The sequence below is a fragment of the Mus caroli genome, unplaced genomic scaffold, assembly GCF_978045245.1.
Source record: "Mus caroli unplaced genomic scaffold, Mus_caroli_1 scaffold_1, whole genome shotgun sequence".
Classification (NCBI taxonomy): Eukaryota; Metazoa; Chordata; class Mammalia; order Rodentia; family Muridae; genus Mus; species Mus caroli.
The window spans coordinates 56,999,494-57,014,510 of record NW_028227256.1 but is presented as its reverse complement, the minus strand read 5'-3'; the positions used below and the strand labels follow the sequence as shown (position 1 = coordinate 57,014,510).

Below are 15,017 nucleotides of genomic sequence, written 5' to 3'. Positions count from 1 at the left end.
TATCAGAGGATGGGAAATAAATCCTACCAAAACTCAAGGACCATCTGTGAAATTCTTAGGAGTTCAGTGGTGTGGGGCATGCAGAGATATTCCTTCTAAGGTGAAAGATAAGTTATTGCACCTGGCCCCTCCCACCACCAAGAAAGAAGCACAACATCTAGTGGGTCTATTTGAATTCTGGAGATAGCACATTCCTCACTTGGGTGTGTTACTCAGGCCTACCTTTATGTAGGGCCTGGAACAGGAGAAGGCTCTTTAACAGGTCCAGGCTGCTGTGCAGGCTGCTCTACCACTTGGATCATATGACCCAGCAGACCCCATGGTACTTGAGGTGTTGGTGGCAGATAGAGATGCTGTTTGGAGCCTCTGGGTCACAGAAGAGACCTTTGGGGTTTTTGGAGCAAAGCTCTACCATCATCTGCGACAACTATTCTCCCTTTGAAAAAAGGCTCTTGGCCTGCTTTTGGGCCTTAGTGAAAACTGAACGTTTGACAATAAAACACCAAGTTACCATCTGGCCAGATGTGCAATTGTTCACTTACTCAAGGGCTGGATGGATGAATTGGCTGGATGGTCAGGAAATTGGAAAGATCGTGACGGGAAAATTGGTGAGAAAGACATCTGGGGAAGAAGTATGTGGATAGATCTCTCCAAATAGTCAAAGGATGTGAAGATATTTGTGTCCCATGTAAAAGCTCACCAAAAGGTGACTTCAGCTGAGAAGATGTTCATTAATCAAGTGAATAAGATGCCCCGTTCTGTGGACAGACTCTTTTCCCAGCCATCCCAGTCATTGCTCAATGGGCACACGAACAAAGTGGCCATGGTAGTTGAGATGGAGGTTATGCTTGGGCCCAACAACACGGACTTCCACTCACCAAGGCTGACCTAGCTACAGCTGCTGCTGAATGCCAGATCTGCGAACAGCAGAGACCAAGACTGAGCCCCAGATATGGCACCATTCCTCGAGGTGACCAGCTAGCAACCTGGTTGCAGGTTGACTACATTGGACCACTTCCTCTGTGGAAAAGACAAAGTTTTGTTTTTAATGGAGTAGAACTTATTCTGGTTATGGATTTGCCTTTCCTGCACATAATGCTTCTGCCAAAACCACCAACTGTGTACTCACAGAATGCCTTATCTATCGTCATGGTATTCTACACAGTATTGCTTCTGACCAAGGAACTCATTACATAGCCAGAGAAGTGTGACAGTGGGCCCATGATCATGGAATTCACTGGTCTTACCATGTTCCCCATCATCCTGAAGCAGCTGGTCTGATAGAAAGATGGAATGGCCTTTTGAAGACACAGTTACAGCACCAATTAGGTGGCTCAACAGCATGGAGGGCTGGGGCAGAGTTCTTCAGAGGCAGTATATGCTTTGAATCACCGTCTGATATATGGTATGGACCCCCATAGCCAGGATCCATGGGTCCAGGAATCAAGGGGTGGAAAAGGGAATAGTTCCACTCACTATCACTCCTAGTAACCCTCTAGGAAATTTTTTGTTTCCTGTCCCCACAACTCTAGGTTCTGCTGGCCTAGAAGTTTTGGTTCCAGAGGGGGGGAGTGCTTATACCAGAAGCCACAACAAACATTCCATTGAACTGGAAGCTCAGACTTCCCCCTGGTCATTTTGGGCTTCTAATGCCCTTAAACCAATAGGCTAAGAAAGGAATAACAGTGTTAGGAGGGGTGATAGATACAGATTACCATGGAGAAATTGGACTGCCTCTCCACAATGGAGGTGGAGGATAATGTCTAGAGTGTAGGAGATCCCTTAGGGCGTCTCTTAGTACTACCATGTCCTGATTAAAGTCAATGGGAAACTACAACAGCCTAATCTAAGCAGAATGACAAAGGAGGCAGACCCATCAGGAATGAAGGTGTGGGTCACTCCTCCAGGAAAAGAGCCAAGACCTACTGAGGTGCTTGAAGAGGGTAGAGGAAATACAGAATGGGTAGTAGAGGAAGGTAGTTATAAATACCAGCTAAGGCCACGTAACCAGTTGCAGAAATGAGGATTGTAAAGTAATATAAATGCTTCTGTCTTATTTTGTTAAGAATACATTTGTCTTTCTTTCAATTTCTTTAACATCAATTGGTATTTAAGTTGAAACACTACAAGAATGTTCCCAAGGGACATTGCCCCACTGTAAATTTTCACATGTGTTTGTGGTTGTACGAGGAGTAGTTAGATTGTGTTAGGCATATTCACGACCTTATTATTGCTACATGTGGACATGAGATAATATTTATGTCAAGTTGACAAGGGGTGGATTGTCGTGGCTATTCCTGGTTATCAACTTGACTATATCTGGAATGAACTACAATCCAGAATTGGAGGCTCACCAGTGATCCTAATCTGGAGGCTGGGAGATACAGTTTCTGACCTGGATCTTGGCATGGAGATTTTGAGGCATAGAGGTTATGAATTCATAAGATTAAGACAGGGAAATCTCTGAGTTCAAGGTCATCTAGGATTAAAGGCTTGGTGGCACACACTTTTAATCTGGGCCACACCTTCTGCTGGAGACCTACATAAGGACATTGGAAGAAGGAAGACTCTCTCTCTCCTTCGCCTGCTTGTCTTGTGGGACTGAGCAACTGTTAGATCCTTGGACTTCCATTCACAGCTGCTGCTGACCATTGTTGGAAGTTTGGCTACAGACTGTAAGTCATCAAAAATTCCTTTACTATATAGAGACTACCCATAAATTCTGTGACTTTAGAGAACCCTGACTAATACTTAGGCTGAGACAGAAATCAGAGAAACAAAAACCTTCACAATACACAAAACTAATATATAATATCTTGGGGGTAACTCTAACTAAGCAAGTGAAAGACCTGTATAATAAAAACTTCAAGTCTTTGAAGAAGGAAATTGAAGAATATATCAGAAAATGGGAAGATCTCCCATGATCATGGATTAGAAGAATTAACATAGTAAAAATGGCTATTTTTACCAAAAGCAATCTACAGATGCACACAATCTCCATCAAAAGTCCAGCACAATTCTTTATAGTCCTTGAAGAAACAATACTCAACTTCACATGAAAAAGCAAAAAACCCAGAATAGCTAAAACAATCCTATACAATAAAAGAAGTTCCAGAGTTATCACCATCCCTAATTTCAATACTAAAGAGTTGTAGTAATAAATACCACATAGTATTGGAATAAAAACAGACACACTGATCAGTAGAATCGAATCGAAGACCCAGGTGTAAGTCCATACACCTATGAACACCTGATATTTGATAAAGAAGCCAGAAACAAACAATGGAAAAAAAAAAAAAAAGCATCGGGCTGGAGAGATGGCTCAGCAGTTAAAAGCACCGACTGCTCCTCTGAAGGTCGGGAGTTCAAATCCCAGCAACCATATGATGGCTCACAACCATGCGTAATGAGATCTGATGAAATAAATCTTTAAAAAAACTAAAAAGAATAATACAAAAGATGAGGGAGCATAAAGAAAAACCATGTTTAAAAAAAAAAGAAAGCATCGTCAACAAATGATGGTCTAACTGGATGTCTATATGTAGAATAACCCAAATAGATCCATATCTATCACCCTGCACAAAACAAGTCCAAATGGATCAAAGACCTCAACATAAAACCAGATACTCTGAACCTACTGGAAGAGAAAGTGGCGACTATCCTTGACGGCATTGGTACAGGAGACAACTTCCTAAATAGAACACCAACAGCACAAGAACTAAGATCAATAATTAGTAAGTGGAACCTCATGAAGCTGAAAAGCACCATCTACAGTACAAAATGGCATCCCACAGAATGGAAAAGATTCACCAACTCCCCATCAGACAGAGGGTTAATATGTAAAAAATGGGGTACAGATCTAAACAGATAATTCTCAACAGAGGAATCTCAAATGTCAGAGAAGCACTTAAAGAAATGTTCAACATTTTTAGACATCAGGGAAATGCAAATCAAAACAGCCCTGAGATTTCATCTTACACCTGTCAGAATGGCTAAGATCAAAACACAAGTGACAGACAGCTCACGCTAGCCAGTATGTGGAGCAAGAAGAACACTCCATGGTTGGTGAGACCGCAAACTGTACATCTACTTGGAAATCAATATAGTGATTTCTCAGAAAATTGGGACTCATTATACCTTAAAACCCAGCTATACCACTTCTGAACATATATGTAAAGGATGGTCAATCATATTACAAGGACACTTGCTCAACTATATTCATAGCAGATTTATTCATAATAGCCAGAAACTAGAAAAATGTGGTTCATTTACACAGTCGTGTATTACTCAGCTGTAAAAAACAATGACTTCATAAAATTTGCAGGCAAGTGGATGGAACTAGAAAAATCATCCCAAGTGAGGTAACCCAGTCCTAGAAAGACAAACATGGTGGTACTCAGTTATAAGTGCTTATTAACTGTACAGTAAAAGACAATTATGCTTAACTCACACATCCAGAGAAGCTAAGTAACAAGGAGGGCTTAAGAGGTAATACAAGGATCTCCCTGGGAAGGGGAAATAGAATAGATTTTGCTGGTGGATTGGGGGGCGGAGGGGTTGGGAATAGGAGGGATGGGTGCAGGAGAAAATTTTGGGCTCAATGACTGCAACTGGGGGGCATTTTGGAAGCAAGGTGGAAATCTAGAGCAATAGAAACTATGACATCTCTGAGAGCAACCCTAGCAAAGACTCCTTGTAATGCGGGTTCTTGGAGCCTGAACCAGCCATCTTCCATAACCAGGCAAGGCCTCAAGTGGAAGGTTTGCGATACCAACCCAGCCACAAAATCTTCAACCTATAGTTTATTCTGCCTGAAGTGTGTTCTGGGACTGCAGTCTAGCATAATCGTCATCAGAGATACCAGAAAGACTTCATCCAGCAACTGATGGGGGCAGAAGCAGAATACCAGAGCCAAATATTAGAGCTCAGGAAGTCCTGCAGAGGAAGGGGAGAAAGGATTACAGGAACCAAAGGGGCCAGGGACACCTCAAGGACATGACTCACAGAACCTACTGACTAGGACTCATGGGGCTCACAGAGATCGGGGAGCCTGTAGGGGTCTGTCCTAGGTCCTCTGCATATATTCTGAATACACAAGCTGAATAGCTTGGTGTTCTTGTGGGAATCTTAACAGTGGAAGTGGGGACTGTCCCTGACTCTTTTGCCTTCTTGTGGGACCCTTTTCCTCATACTGGGTTGCCTGTCCAGCCTTGATGAGACGGTAAATGCCTAATCTTATTGTAGCTCGTTATGCTGTGTTTGCTTGATGTCCTTGAGAGGCCTGCTCTTTTCTGAGGAGAGGAAGGTGGGAGTGGATCTAGGGGGAGAGGAAAGATGTTGAGAAAAGACTAGGGAGAGGAAACTGCAGTTGGGATATGATATAAGAGAAAAGAATTTAAAAGAAAGGGAGGGAGGGACAGATGGACGGACAGACAGATGGATGGACAGATAGACAAACAAACTAGGATGGCTGGATAGTATACCTTTAATCCCAGCACGCAGGAGGAAGAGGCAGGCAGATCCCCAAGTTTGAGGCTGGCCTGGTTGACAGCCAGGGCTACACAAAGAAATCCTGTTTCAAAGAACCAACCAAACAAACAAATACACAAAAAAGAAACTAATTTAGCATGATTAATACACATTGTTAAATATCATAATAACATAATACTCATTAGTTATAAAATATTCTCACCATTTGTGCAGTAGAATTTCCCAAAGACTGAAGATCATATTGAATAGGCTGCCCATTTTGGTCCAAAAGATGAAATTGCTCTTCATGAAGGGCCTGTGTGTCAGTCAGTGTCTCTGGCATATCCTGTGATGTGAGTGAATCATATGTTTTAGGAGCAGTAATGGGCAAAATGGTAGGGGGATCATTTTGCCCAAAGGAAGGATCCCCAGAGTCCATACAGGTCCGATGCTTTTGAAAAGAAAAAGAATTTTACTTCAGTCTTCATAAAAAATACCATATTTTTACAATCTCTAAAAAAAGACTGTATATTAAACATAGACAGACATTTATATTACAGTTAATTGTTCATTTTACTTTTGCAACAAAAGGGGTTTTTTTTTTCATTTTTATTTTTTATGTTTTTTTTTAGACGGGGTATTTCTACATGGCCTTGGCTGTCCTGAAGCTCACACTGTAGTCTAGGCTGCTCTGGAACTTACAGAGATCTGCTTTCCCCTGCCTCTGCCTCTGCCTCTGCCTCCTAAGTGCTGGGACTAAAGGTGTGCACCACTATGCCCAGTAAGTTTAGGTATTTTTAGTGCTGGATATTGAGCCCAGGACTTTCTACATGCTAGATCAACCATTTACACTGAGATACATTCTACCCTAAAGTTGTCTTCAGCCAGTGGTTCCCACCTTCCTAATGCTGTGACCCTTAATACAGTAACTTATGTGTGCTGACCCCATCACAGGATTACTTTCATTGCTACTTCATAACTGTCATTTTGCTACTGTTATGAACTATAATGTAAATATCTGTTTTGAGAATAACCCTGTGAAAGGATCATTCAAGCCCAAAATAGGTTGTGACCCACAAGCTGAGAACAACTGTCCTAAGTGAAATTGTTGACTTTTATATTTTTTAAGTCTTTATATCCTCAGGGATGCTTTTGAACAAAGTGAAATATAATTTTAAAAATATATTTTGAGTATACAAATTTTATGGCTATACTTAAGCATTAATATAAAAATTCTATACCACTAAATTAAATATATGATAGATATGTTAAAAAATTTTTTTGAACCGGGCGTGGTGGCGCACGCCTTTAATCCCAGCACTTGGGAGGCAGAGGCAGGCGGATTTCTGAGTTCGAGGCCAGCCTGGTTTACAGAGTGAGTTCCAGGACAGCCAGGGCTACACAGAGAAACCCTGTCTCAAAAAAGCAAAAGAAAAAAAAATCAAAAGTCAAAAAAAATTTTTGAAACAGTAAATATGTATCCCAGGCCTGACCTTAACCCTCTGCCTGTGTCTCTGAGTGCTGGAAAAATAAGTGTGTACTTCCATTCCTGGCAAATTAAAAGTCTTGTATCACTGTGAGAACAACAAATTATTCTTTAAGCATGAAAAGTTGTTAAATGGCATGCTGCTCTTCTTAAGATGAGAACACTTTCCTGGTGAATCCCTACCTCGAATCCCTGAGCCTCTCTTTCTGAGTTCTCACCATCGTCACAGTTGCCCGCTAAGGAATGATGCTGCTCCATGCTGGCTTCACATTCAGTTCCATTTTCTCTGATTAGTTAATGGCTGAAAGGTTAAACACCTGGTCAACTGGACAATTAATGACGGTTAATCCTAAGTAAAATTTTTATCTTCCATAGTATGGCCTCTCACACAATTTAAGTAAAAAAAATTCCTTTCTATAAATAGGAAGTTACTGTTTTTGTTAATTAACTTGCCAAGGCACCAGAATGCATTTAAGGCAAATTAAATATTAGGATTACATAGTTCTCTCATTCTGTCCTTAATTACATCCGATGCTTGCTCACTAAATTGAATTTGTGTTATAAAGTTACATTACACGCATTGCACATATTTAATGAAATAAAAGGTTAATTTTATGGGTTGGGTGTAACCTATACAACATTACATAAATCTTGAAAAGATGCCTTGGTACAAATGGGACTATGCATGTATGAGAACATGTGTTCTTCAGAACATGTTAATCTACATGGCCTTATGCAACTTTAGAGAAGATGCCTTGTGCTTCTTCTGGTATTACACATGCATGGCAAGATGTGTCCCTCAAGACAGGTTAACTATACAGCATCACATAATTTTAGAAAAGGTGCTTTGGTGCTGACAGGACTATGCATCCATGGAATATGTGTCCTACAGGACACATTCTGAATACTCTAGAGGATGTCTAAAACCTCAGAAAAGAGCAAATCCTTCATGTGCATTTCTATACCCGCATTTCTATACTAGGTCTATTAGGCACAACAAAAGATAAGTAATAACAATAATAAAATAGAATGATTACACTATACCACAATAAAAGTTATTCCTAGAATTTCCCATTTAGTATTTTCTAGTCATGGCTCTTTACAGGAAACTGAAATTACGAAGAGTGGCATGGGGCCTACAAGATAGCTCAGTGGGGAAAGTCCTCTGGTCTCTACATGCACACACACACACACACACACACCCTGCCCACAATTAACAATAAAAAAGTGTTTTTAAGTTAAAGTTTCAGATAAGGGGAAACTACTAGACATATTTATGTAGCCAACCAAAGATGAGTTTGTAAGGCTCTAGCACTGAAGACACAACAGCCTTTGATTGCGGTACCTAGAGAGCTCAAGCTAGACCTGACCTGACAGCTTCCTCTCTACAAGCCAGTTTACATAGTGCTAGAAGGTGCTATTCTGGCCATGGGAAAGAAAAAGGCATTAATGGACTTACTCAGTAGTAGACCCTGTATGCTGTAATAGTGACCAACCAGGTGAGATGTGCTCACTGGTACTTCAATGGCACTGTTGTTATGGAGGTAACCAACTGCTTCCTAGTTGGATTTGAGGCCCACTATATAGGAGGGACGTTTGGTGCTCTAAACCTAGTCAAAAGCCCATGGCTGGAGAGGTCATAGCTGCTACAAGGAAACCTGCTATTGTTTTGCTGACTGAACATATCAAACTGCCTTCTAAATAGGTTTAGAGCCGGGCGTGGTGGCGCACGCCTTTAATCCCAGCACTCGGGAGGCAGAGGCAGGCAGATTTCTGAGTTCGAGGCCAGCCTGGTCTACAAAGTGAGCTCCAGGACAGCCAGGGCTATACAGAGAAACCCTGTCTCGAAAAACCAAAAAAAAAAAAAAAAAAAAAAATAGGTTTAGAAACAGAGATTTGTGCTGCTCTCAATTCTGGTCAGGAAAGCTTTTGTCCTGCAGTGAGTTGCAGTCAAAGTACTCAGACTTGAAGAATGTTGAGTGCTCAGCCCCAAATGGGGTATTTAATCCATTCTACCTCCCCTCCAGGCTCGAGAAATGGGAAGTGGTGGGAAAGAATGCAGGAACCAGGGGATGGGAATGGGTGTCATGAAATATCTTCTGGACATGACATGATCATTGCCCTCATGAACTTCTAGCAGCTATGGTTAACTGCAAAAAACAATCAAGCTGATCAATATTCTAGCATGGATGGAAGAGGGGCTCACAAGGCCCCATCCTTAGCTGAGGAGCTACTGGCAATTGATATCTCCTGGACAATGGGAAATAAGTTTTCTTCAGGTGGTGGCCTCTGGTAGCACGAACTGGACTCATTGGATTACGAAAGCGAGTGGAACACGTGTTGGGGATGACTGGAGGAAGTGGAATTTGGGTTGGCTATGATCAAGACACATTGTGTATATTATGAAATTATCATAGAATAACTTTTTTTAACTCCTGAAGACGATGACAATGGTACTCTTAACATTCTGATCTCCCTCTCTCCTCCAGTTGAGCACGGATTGTACATGCTTAGAATCCCAGTAATCAGGAGGCTAAGGCAGGAAGATTGAGTTCTAGGATTACATATGTAACATCCAACAGCCTGGGTTACATAGCGAGACTTATCTTAAAGTTAAAACTAAACATTCGTACTACCTAGTATTAGCTTGACAAACTTGGAAGTAAGAAGTTATTCATAATGTAAACTTTGAGGCACTTGGGCCTGGTATCCTAAGGCCAGCTGCCAGCCAGCACCAGGTAGAGCCCAGTAAGTTTATTCAGATTATCTGATCTGGCCAGATTAGTCTACTATGGGCTTCTTTGCCCAGTCTTTCTCTCAAAAACCACAAGAAGGTTCCTCTGCAGTCTTCTTCCCATGTCTACCTACCACTGACCTTGGTGTTATATTGTTGGCACTTTGTGGTACAGCATGCCCACTCCTTTTGAGAACTGTGAATAATGGGCTGGTTTCCCAATGTCAATCGTCTCTTCCTCTGTTGATCTCACCATACCTAAATAGAAGAAAAGTCATGAATACATAAATGCAAAGATCCTAAATAAAACCACAGGTTACAAACTCAGTAATGTCTATAAGAAAACAATTCTCTGATGGGACCTATGAGATGGCTCAGTGGGTAAAGAAAGTTGCTAGCTGCCAAGCCTGATGGTCTGTGCTAAATTCCTAGAACCACAAGAGTGAGAGGAGAGAGCTGTTCTCTAATGACAAACACACGAATGCACGTGCATACACTAAATAAGTCAGTAAGTAAATAACAGGTTTACATGCAAACAAAATGCCCATATACAAAAAATAAAAATAATCAGCCTAATAAAACCCTTGTATCACTAAATTCAATTGATTTATATAGCCATAAGAAAGAAAAACAGTAAGATACCATGGTATAGATTCTTTTACCACTTAAAACTTCTGTTCCATACTTATTGAAGAATCTTTTAAATTTAAGTGCATTTGTATTATATAAAACTCACACTTTTTTTTTTAGAGATTTGTTTATTGTATTTATGGGTACACTGTAACTATCTTCAGAGACACCAGAAGAGGGCACCAAATACCATTACAGATGGTTGTGAGCCACCATGTGGTTGCTGGGAATTAAACTCAGAACCTCTGGAAGAGCAATTGGTGCTCTTAACCACTGAGCCATCTTTCCAGCCCTGAAACTCATACATTTATAAGAAGAAAGGTATATGTAAAATAATACCTGCTAAACCATGCCTTTGCATTCTGAATCTCATTCAGTGAAAACATTTCTTTTTTTCTTTCTTTTTTGTTTTTGTTTTGTTTTTTTGAGACAGGCTTTTTCTGTGTAGCTCTGGCTATTCTGGAACTCATTCTGTAGACCAGGCTGGCCTTGAACTCAGAAATCCGCCTGCCTCTGCCTCCCGAGTTCTGGGATTAAAGGTGTGAGCCACCACTGCTCGGCCAGTAAAAACTCAATAGTTTTTCAACTCAGAGTTTCTGGTATCCACCTTAAGATGTTTCTGTCATGAGTAGAACAGATATTCTTTAATATTTTAATATTTGTTTATTTTATGTGAGCACATTGTTGTTCTCTTCAGACACACCAGAAGAGGGCATCAGATCCCATTATAGGTGGTTGTGAGCTACCTTGTGGTTGCTAGGAATTGAACTCAGTACCTCTGGAAAAGCAGTCAGTGCTCTTAACTGCTGACCCATCTCTCCAATCCAGAACAGATATTCTTATTCCAGTTTCTGATATATTGATAAAGCATAATGGATAATCTTCCTTCATCCATCTAAAACTCTTCATTATATCTACGAGGTCTCAATAAACTCAGAGTGTGCTGTTCTTAAACCTTTAAGCCATAGACACTTATTTCTCAAAGATTTGGACACAAGACAAACAATCTCAATTAACAAATAATTTTTCTCTTTTTCTTATATTCCTGCCAGCATATACATGTTCGTCTTGATTTTAACCATTCTAACTGGGGTAATATCAAATCCCATAGTAGTATCAATTTGAATCTACCTGATGGCTACAATGCTTGCTGAACATTTAAAAAAGAATTCTTAGCAATTTATGGTTTTTTTTTCTTTGTGAACTTTCTGTTTAATTCTACTCAAGATTTTTAACTGGACTATTTGGGGTTTTGGTGTTTAGTTTTTTGTTTTTTGTTTTTTGAGCTATTTGTATATTCCAGACACCAGCCCTTCTGTCAGACACATGGTTCATACATATGTTCACAGCAGCTATGACCTCATGCATAAGATTTACCAAGATTAAGATAGATAAAGTCAAAGAATGGAAAGAAATGGGAGTCGTAAAGCTCTACACACACACACATACCGACTGCCAGGCAGTGGTGGTGCACACCTTTAATCCCAGCACTTGTGAGACAGAGGCAGGTGGATCTCTGAATTTAAGGCCAGCCTGGTCTACAGAGTAAGTTCAAGAACAGCTGAAGCTACACATAGCAAGGCTGACTCAAAAGAACAGAAGAGAGCAGGCGTGGTGGCGCACGCCTTTAATCCCAGCATTTGGGAGGCAGAGGCAGGCGGATTTCTGAGTTCGAGGCCAGCCTGGTCTACAAAGTGAGTTCCAGGACAGCCAGGGCCACACAGAGAAACTCTTGTCTTCAAAAACCAAAAACCAAACCAAACGAACAACCAAACAAACCAGGAAGAAAAAAAAAACAAAAAACAAAAAACAGGACAACTGATGAAGAAACAAAGTTTACAAAGTTGTCACCTTCAGGCAGTGGCTCAAGTCTCAAGTCCAGATGCCTATGTACTCTGCCTCAGAAATGCCTGTTCATTGAGGGTCTTCCTTTGGGGCACTAAATTCTAACAGTGCCAGCCGCGTGCTTATGTGAAAGCTGTGACTGTGCCTTCACGGTAGCATGTTCTCTGTAAGGAAATGGTGGTTAATGTATATTTTACATTACATAATTGTATTTATTACCAGGCTAGTATGATAGAGCCTTATTCCACTCAGTGAAAAGAGCTGAAGTGCTTGTGTCCTGGAATAAGTGACCTTTGTCCTGATTCCTCATCTACAACTACAGATTTAGTTTAGGACCAACAAGTCTACAGTAATCACTGAAACAACGATTTCTGTAGCCACATTTTCTTCCCTCGATGAAAATGATTACCAGTGGAGCAACTCTGGGAGCCACAGGAAGCTTGAAAATAAAGTTTCCACACCTACAACCTATAGTCCTAGACCTGACAAATATACTGTGTAAGAAGGAACTACCAGGACTGGTCACAAGGAGCACACAAAAAGAAGCATTAAGGATGGAGAATGTTTAATAAACTCCGGAAAGCCCACTTTTCTTCTTCCAGGAAATTGCTTTTTAGGATGTTTCTATCATTTTACAAAGGTAAAGGGTACAAGGCTGGAGAGGTAGTTCAGTAGTTATGAGCACAACTGCTTTGCAGAGGACCAGAGCACAACCATCCCAACGCCCACATAAAGTGGCTCACAACACCTGCAGCCCCAGCTTCACGTTATGTCCTCTTCTGGCCTCTGTGGGTACTGCACTCATGTGCACAAATCACAAACGAGACTCATATCATTAAAAATCAGTCTTGGGCTGGTGAGATGACTCAGTGGGTAAGAGCACCGACTGCTCTTCCGAAGGTCCAGAGTTCAAATCCCAGCAACCACATGGTGGCTCACAACCATCCGTAACGAGATCTGGCGCCCTCTTCTGGAGTGTCTGAAGACAGCTACAGTGTACTTACATATAATAAATAAATAAATCTTTTAAAAAATTATTAAAAATCAATCTTTTTTAAAAATAAAGATTTGGAAGAAACGGTACATTAGTGCTTCTGTGATTTTACTTTATAAAGGCTATTTGTTTGCACATGGTGAACTCATGGCAGAGGGCTAGAGATTAGTCAGGGTGTTTCTCTAGAAGGGGCAATGCTTGGGCTATGGACGTTTGATTTTGATCAATAGCCAACATATTTGTTCAAAACATTAATATCTCAGGTATACTTTATGAAAAACTGTCAACATCAATCTTGTGTTTCCACCATAACCTTTATGGATTAAAATATATCCTTTAAAACCAATAACCCAAGCTAGGTGTGTGTGGGGGGGGGGGAGCAAAGAACTTTAATCTCAGCACTGAAAGGCAAAGGTGGGCATATCCAACTTTTTAACTTTTTGTAGAAAAGTTAAAGATCATGTTTAAAATATCTTTTAGGATTTATCTTCCCTAAAAACTTCTACAATCTTGATTTCTACAGATTTCTTTCTTTTCTTTTCTTCTTTCTTTCTTTTGAGACAGGGTCTCTCTGTGTAGCCCTGGCTCTTCCCAAACTCACTCTGTAGACGAGGCTGACCTCAAATTCACAGGGGTCCACCTGCCTCTTTAATTCCTGAGTTCTGGAATTAAAGGCCTACACCACCACCACCATCACCACCACCACCACCATCACCACGACCACCATCACCACCACCACCAACATCACCGCCATCACCGCCATCACCACCACCATCACCACCACATCACCGCCATCACCACCACCATCACCACCACATCACCGCCATCACCACCACCATCACCACCACATCACCACCCAACAACTTCTACAGCTCTTACCCTGCACACACAAATATTTTTATTTCTTTGCTCTTTGAGAGCTTAAGTATTACTTAATATTCTATTTTACACTGACTCTGAAGTGATTTGATTATCCATTTAATGGTAAGTGGAGTACAGTGGTTTCCTGCCCTCTTACCCTTGGGTACAGTTGTGAGCCCATATGTATACCTGAAATCAAGTGAATGTGGTCTCTGAAATATTGTTGTACTGCTGATGTTACTAAACTAGCCTATAGCTTTTCTTTCCAAATTATGAATTTCACCATTTTATTTAAACACTTTTTAACTTCTCTTTGGCACATGTGAATTGCCATTATCACCACTCTTGCACTTACTGTGTCACAGGTCTACAATAATGCCTTAATAACCAAAAGCCTACTACCTACTAATAGGTGAGCAGCACAGAGAGTGACACTCTCCCTGGACTCATACATGATTCATATCCCAGGTAGGATGGTGCAAGACATCATGTTACTGAGAAAGACATACAATCTCAAACTCATCAATTATTTCTAGGATTTCCACTTCATATTGGCAGCAGGTAACCAAAACTGAGGAACACAAACCCCATGGATAAAAAGAAACTAGGCTAATTCTCTTAAAATCCCAGAGCGTGGGCCATGATGTAGCTAAGCAGCAGACTGTTGGTCTAGGACACACAAAGCCCTGAGATGAATTCCAGAATGTTAGACTCAAGGTTCAAAACAAGCAACAAACAAGTGTGGTTGGCTGCAGGCAGGTATAATCCCAATATTCAGGAGGTAGAAATATGTGAGCCTAGAGTTCAAAGCTAATCTGGAGAAACATAGTCAATTCAAATCCATCCTGGACTACATAGAGACCCAGTCTCCCACAAAAACAAAAACATAAAACCTCAAAAACCCAAACCAAACAAATAAAAAAACCCTAATAAAAAACAAATAAACAAACACCAAGAGACTGTAAGAAAAAGAAATCTTATTCCAGATAACACTGAGT

The 15,017-nt window shown here is 40.8% G+C and overlaps 1 protein-coding gene across 6 annotated transcripts in view; it reads right to left on the bottom strand.

The window, feature by feature from the left end:
- Positions 1–15,017, bottom strand: part of Carf (calcium responsive transcription factor) — a 55,959-nt gene that overhangs the window by 39,240 nt on the left and 1,702 nt on the right. For 2 of the 6 annotated variants that reach the window (XM_021159158.3, XM_021159175.3), the window contains exons 2-4: positions 9,831–9,947; positions 7,139–7,256; positions 5,693–5,920 (exon numbers count right to left, since the gene is read on the bottom strand). In XM_021159158.3, the coding sequence (XP_021014817.1) occupies positions 5,693–5,920; positions 7,139–7,213 (303 nt within the window). In that variant the 5' untranslated portion in view covers positions 7,214–7,256; positions 9,831–9,947. Of the gene's footprint in view, positions 1–5,692; positions 5,921–7,138; positions 7,257–9,830; positions 9,948–10,658; positions 10,726–12,170; positions 12,329–15,017 lie in introns of those variants that run through there. The other 4 variants (XM_029479591.2, XM_029479592.2, XM_021159169.3 and 1 more) reach the window with 4 other exon arrangements.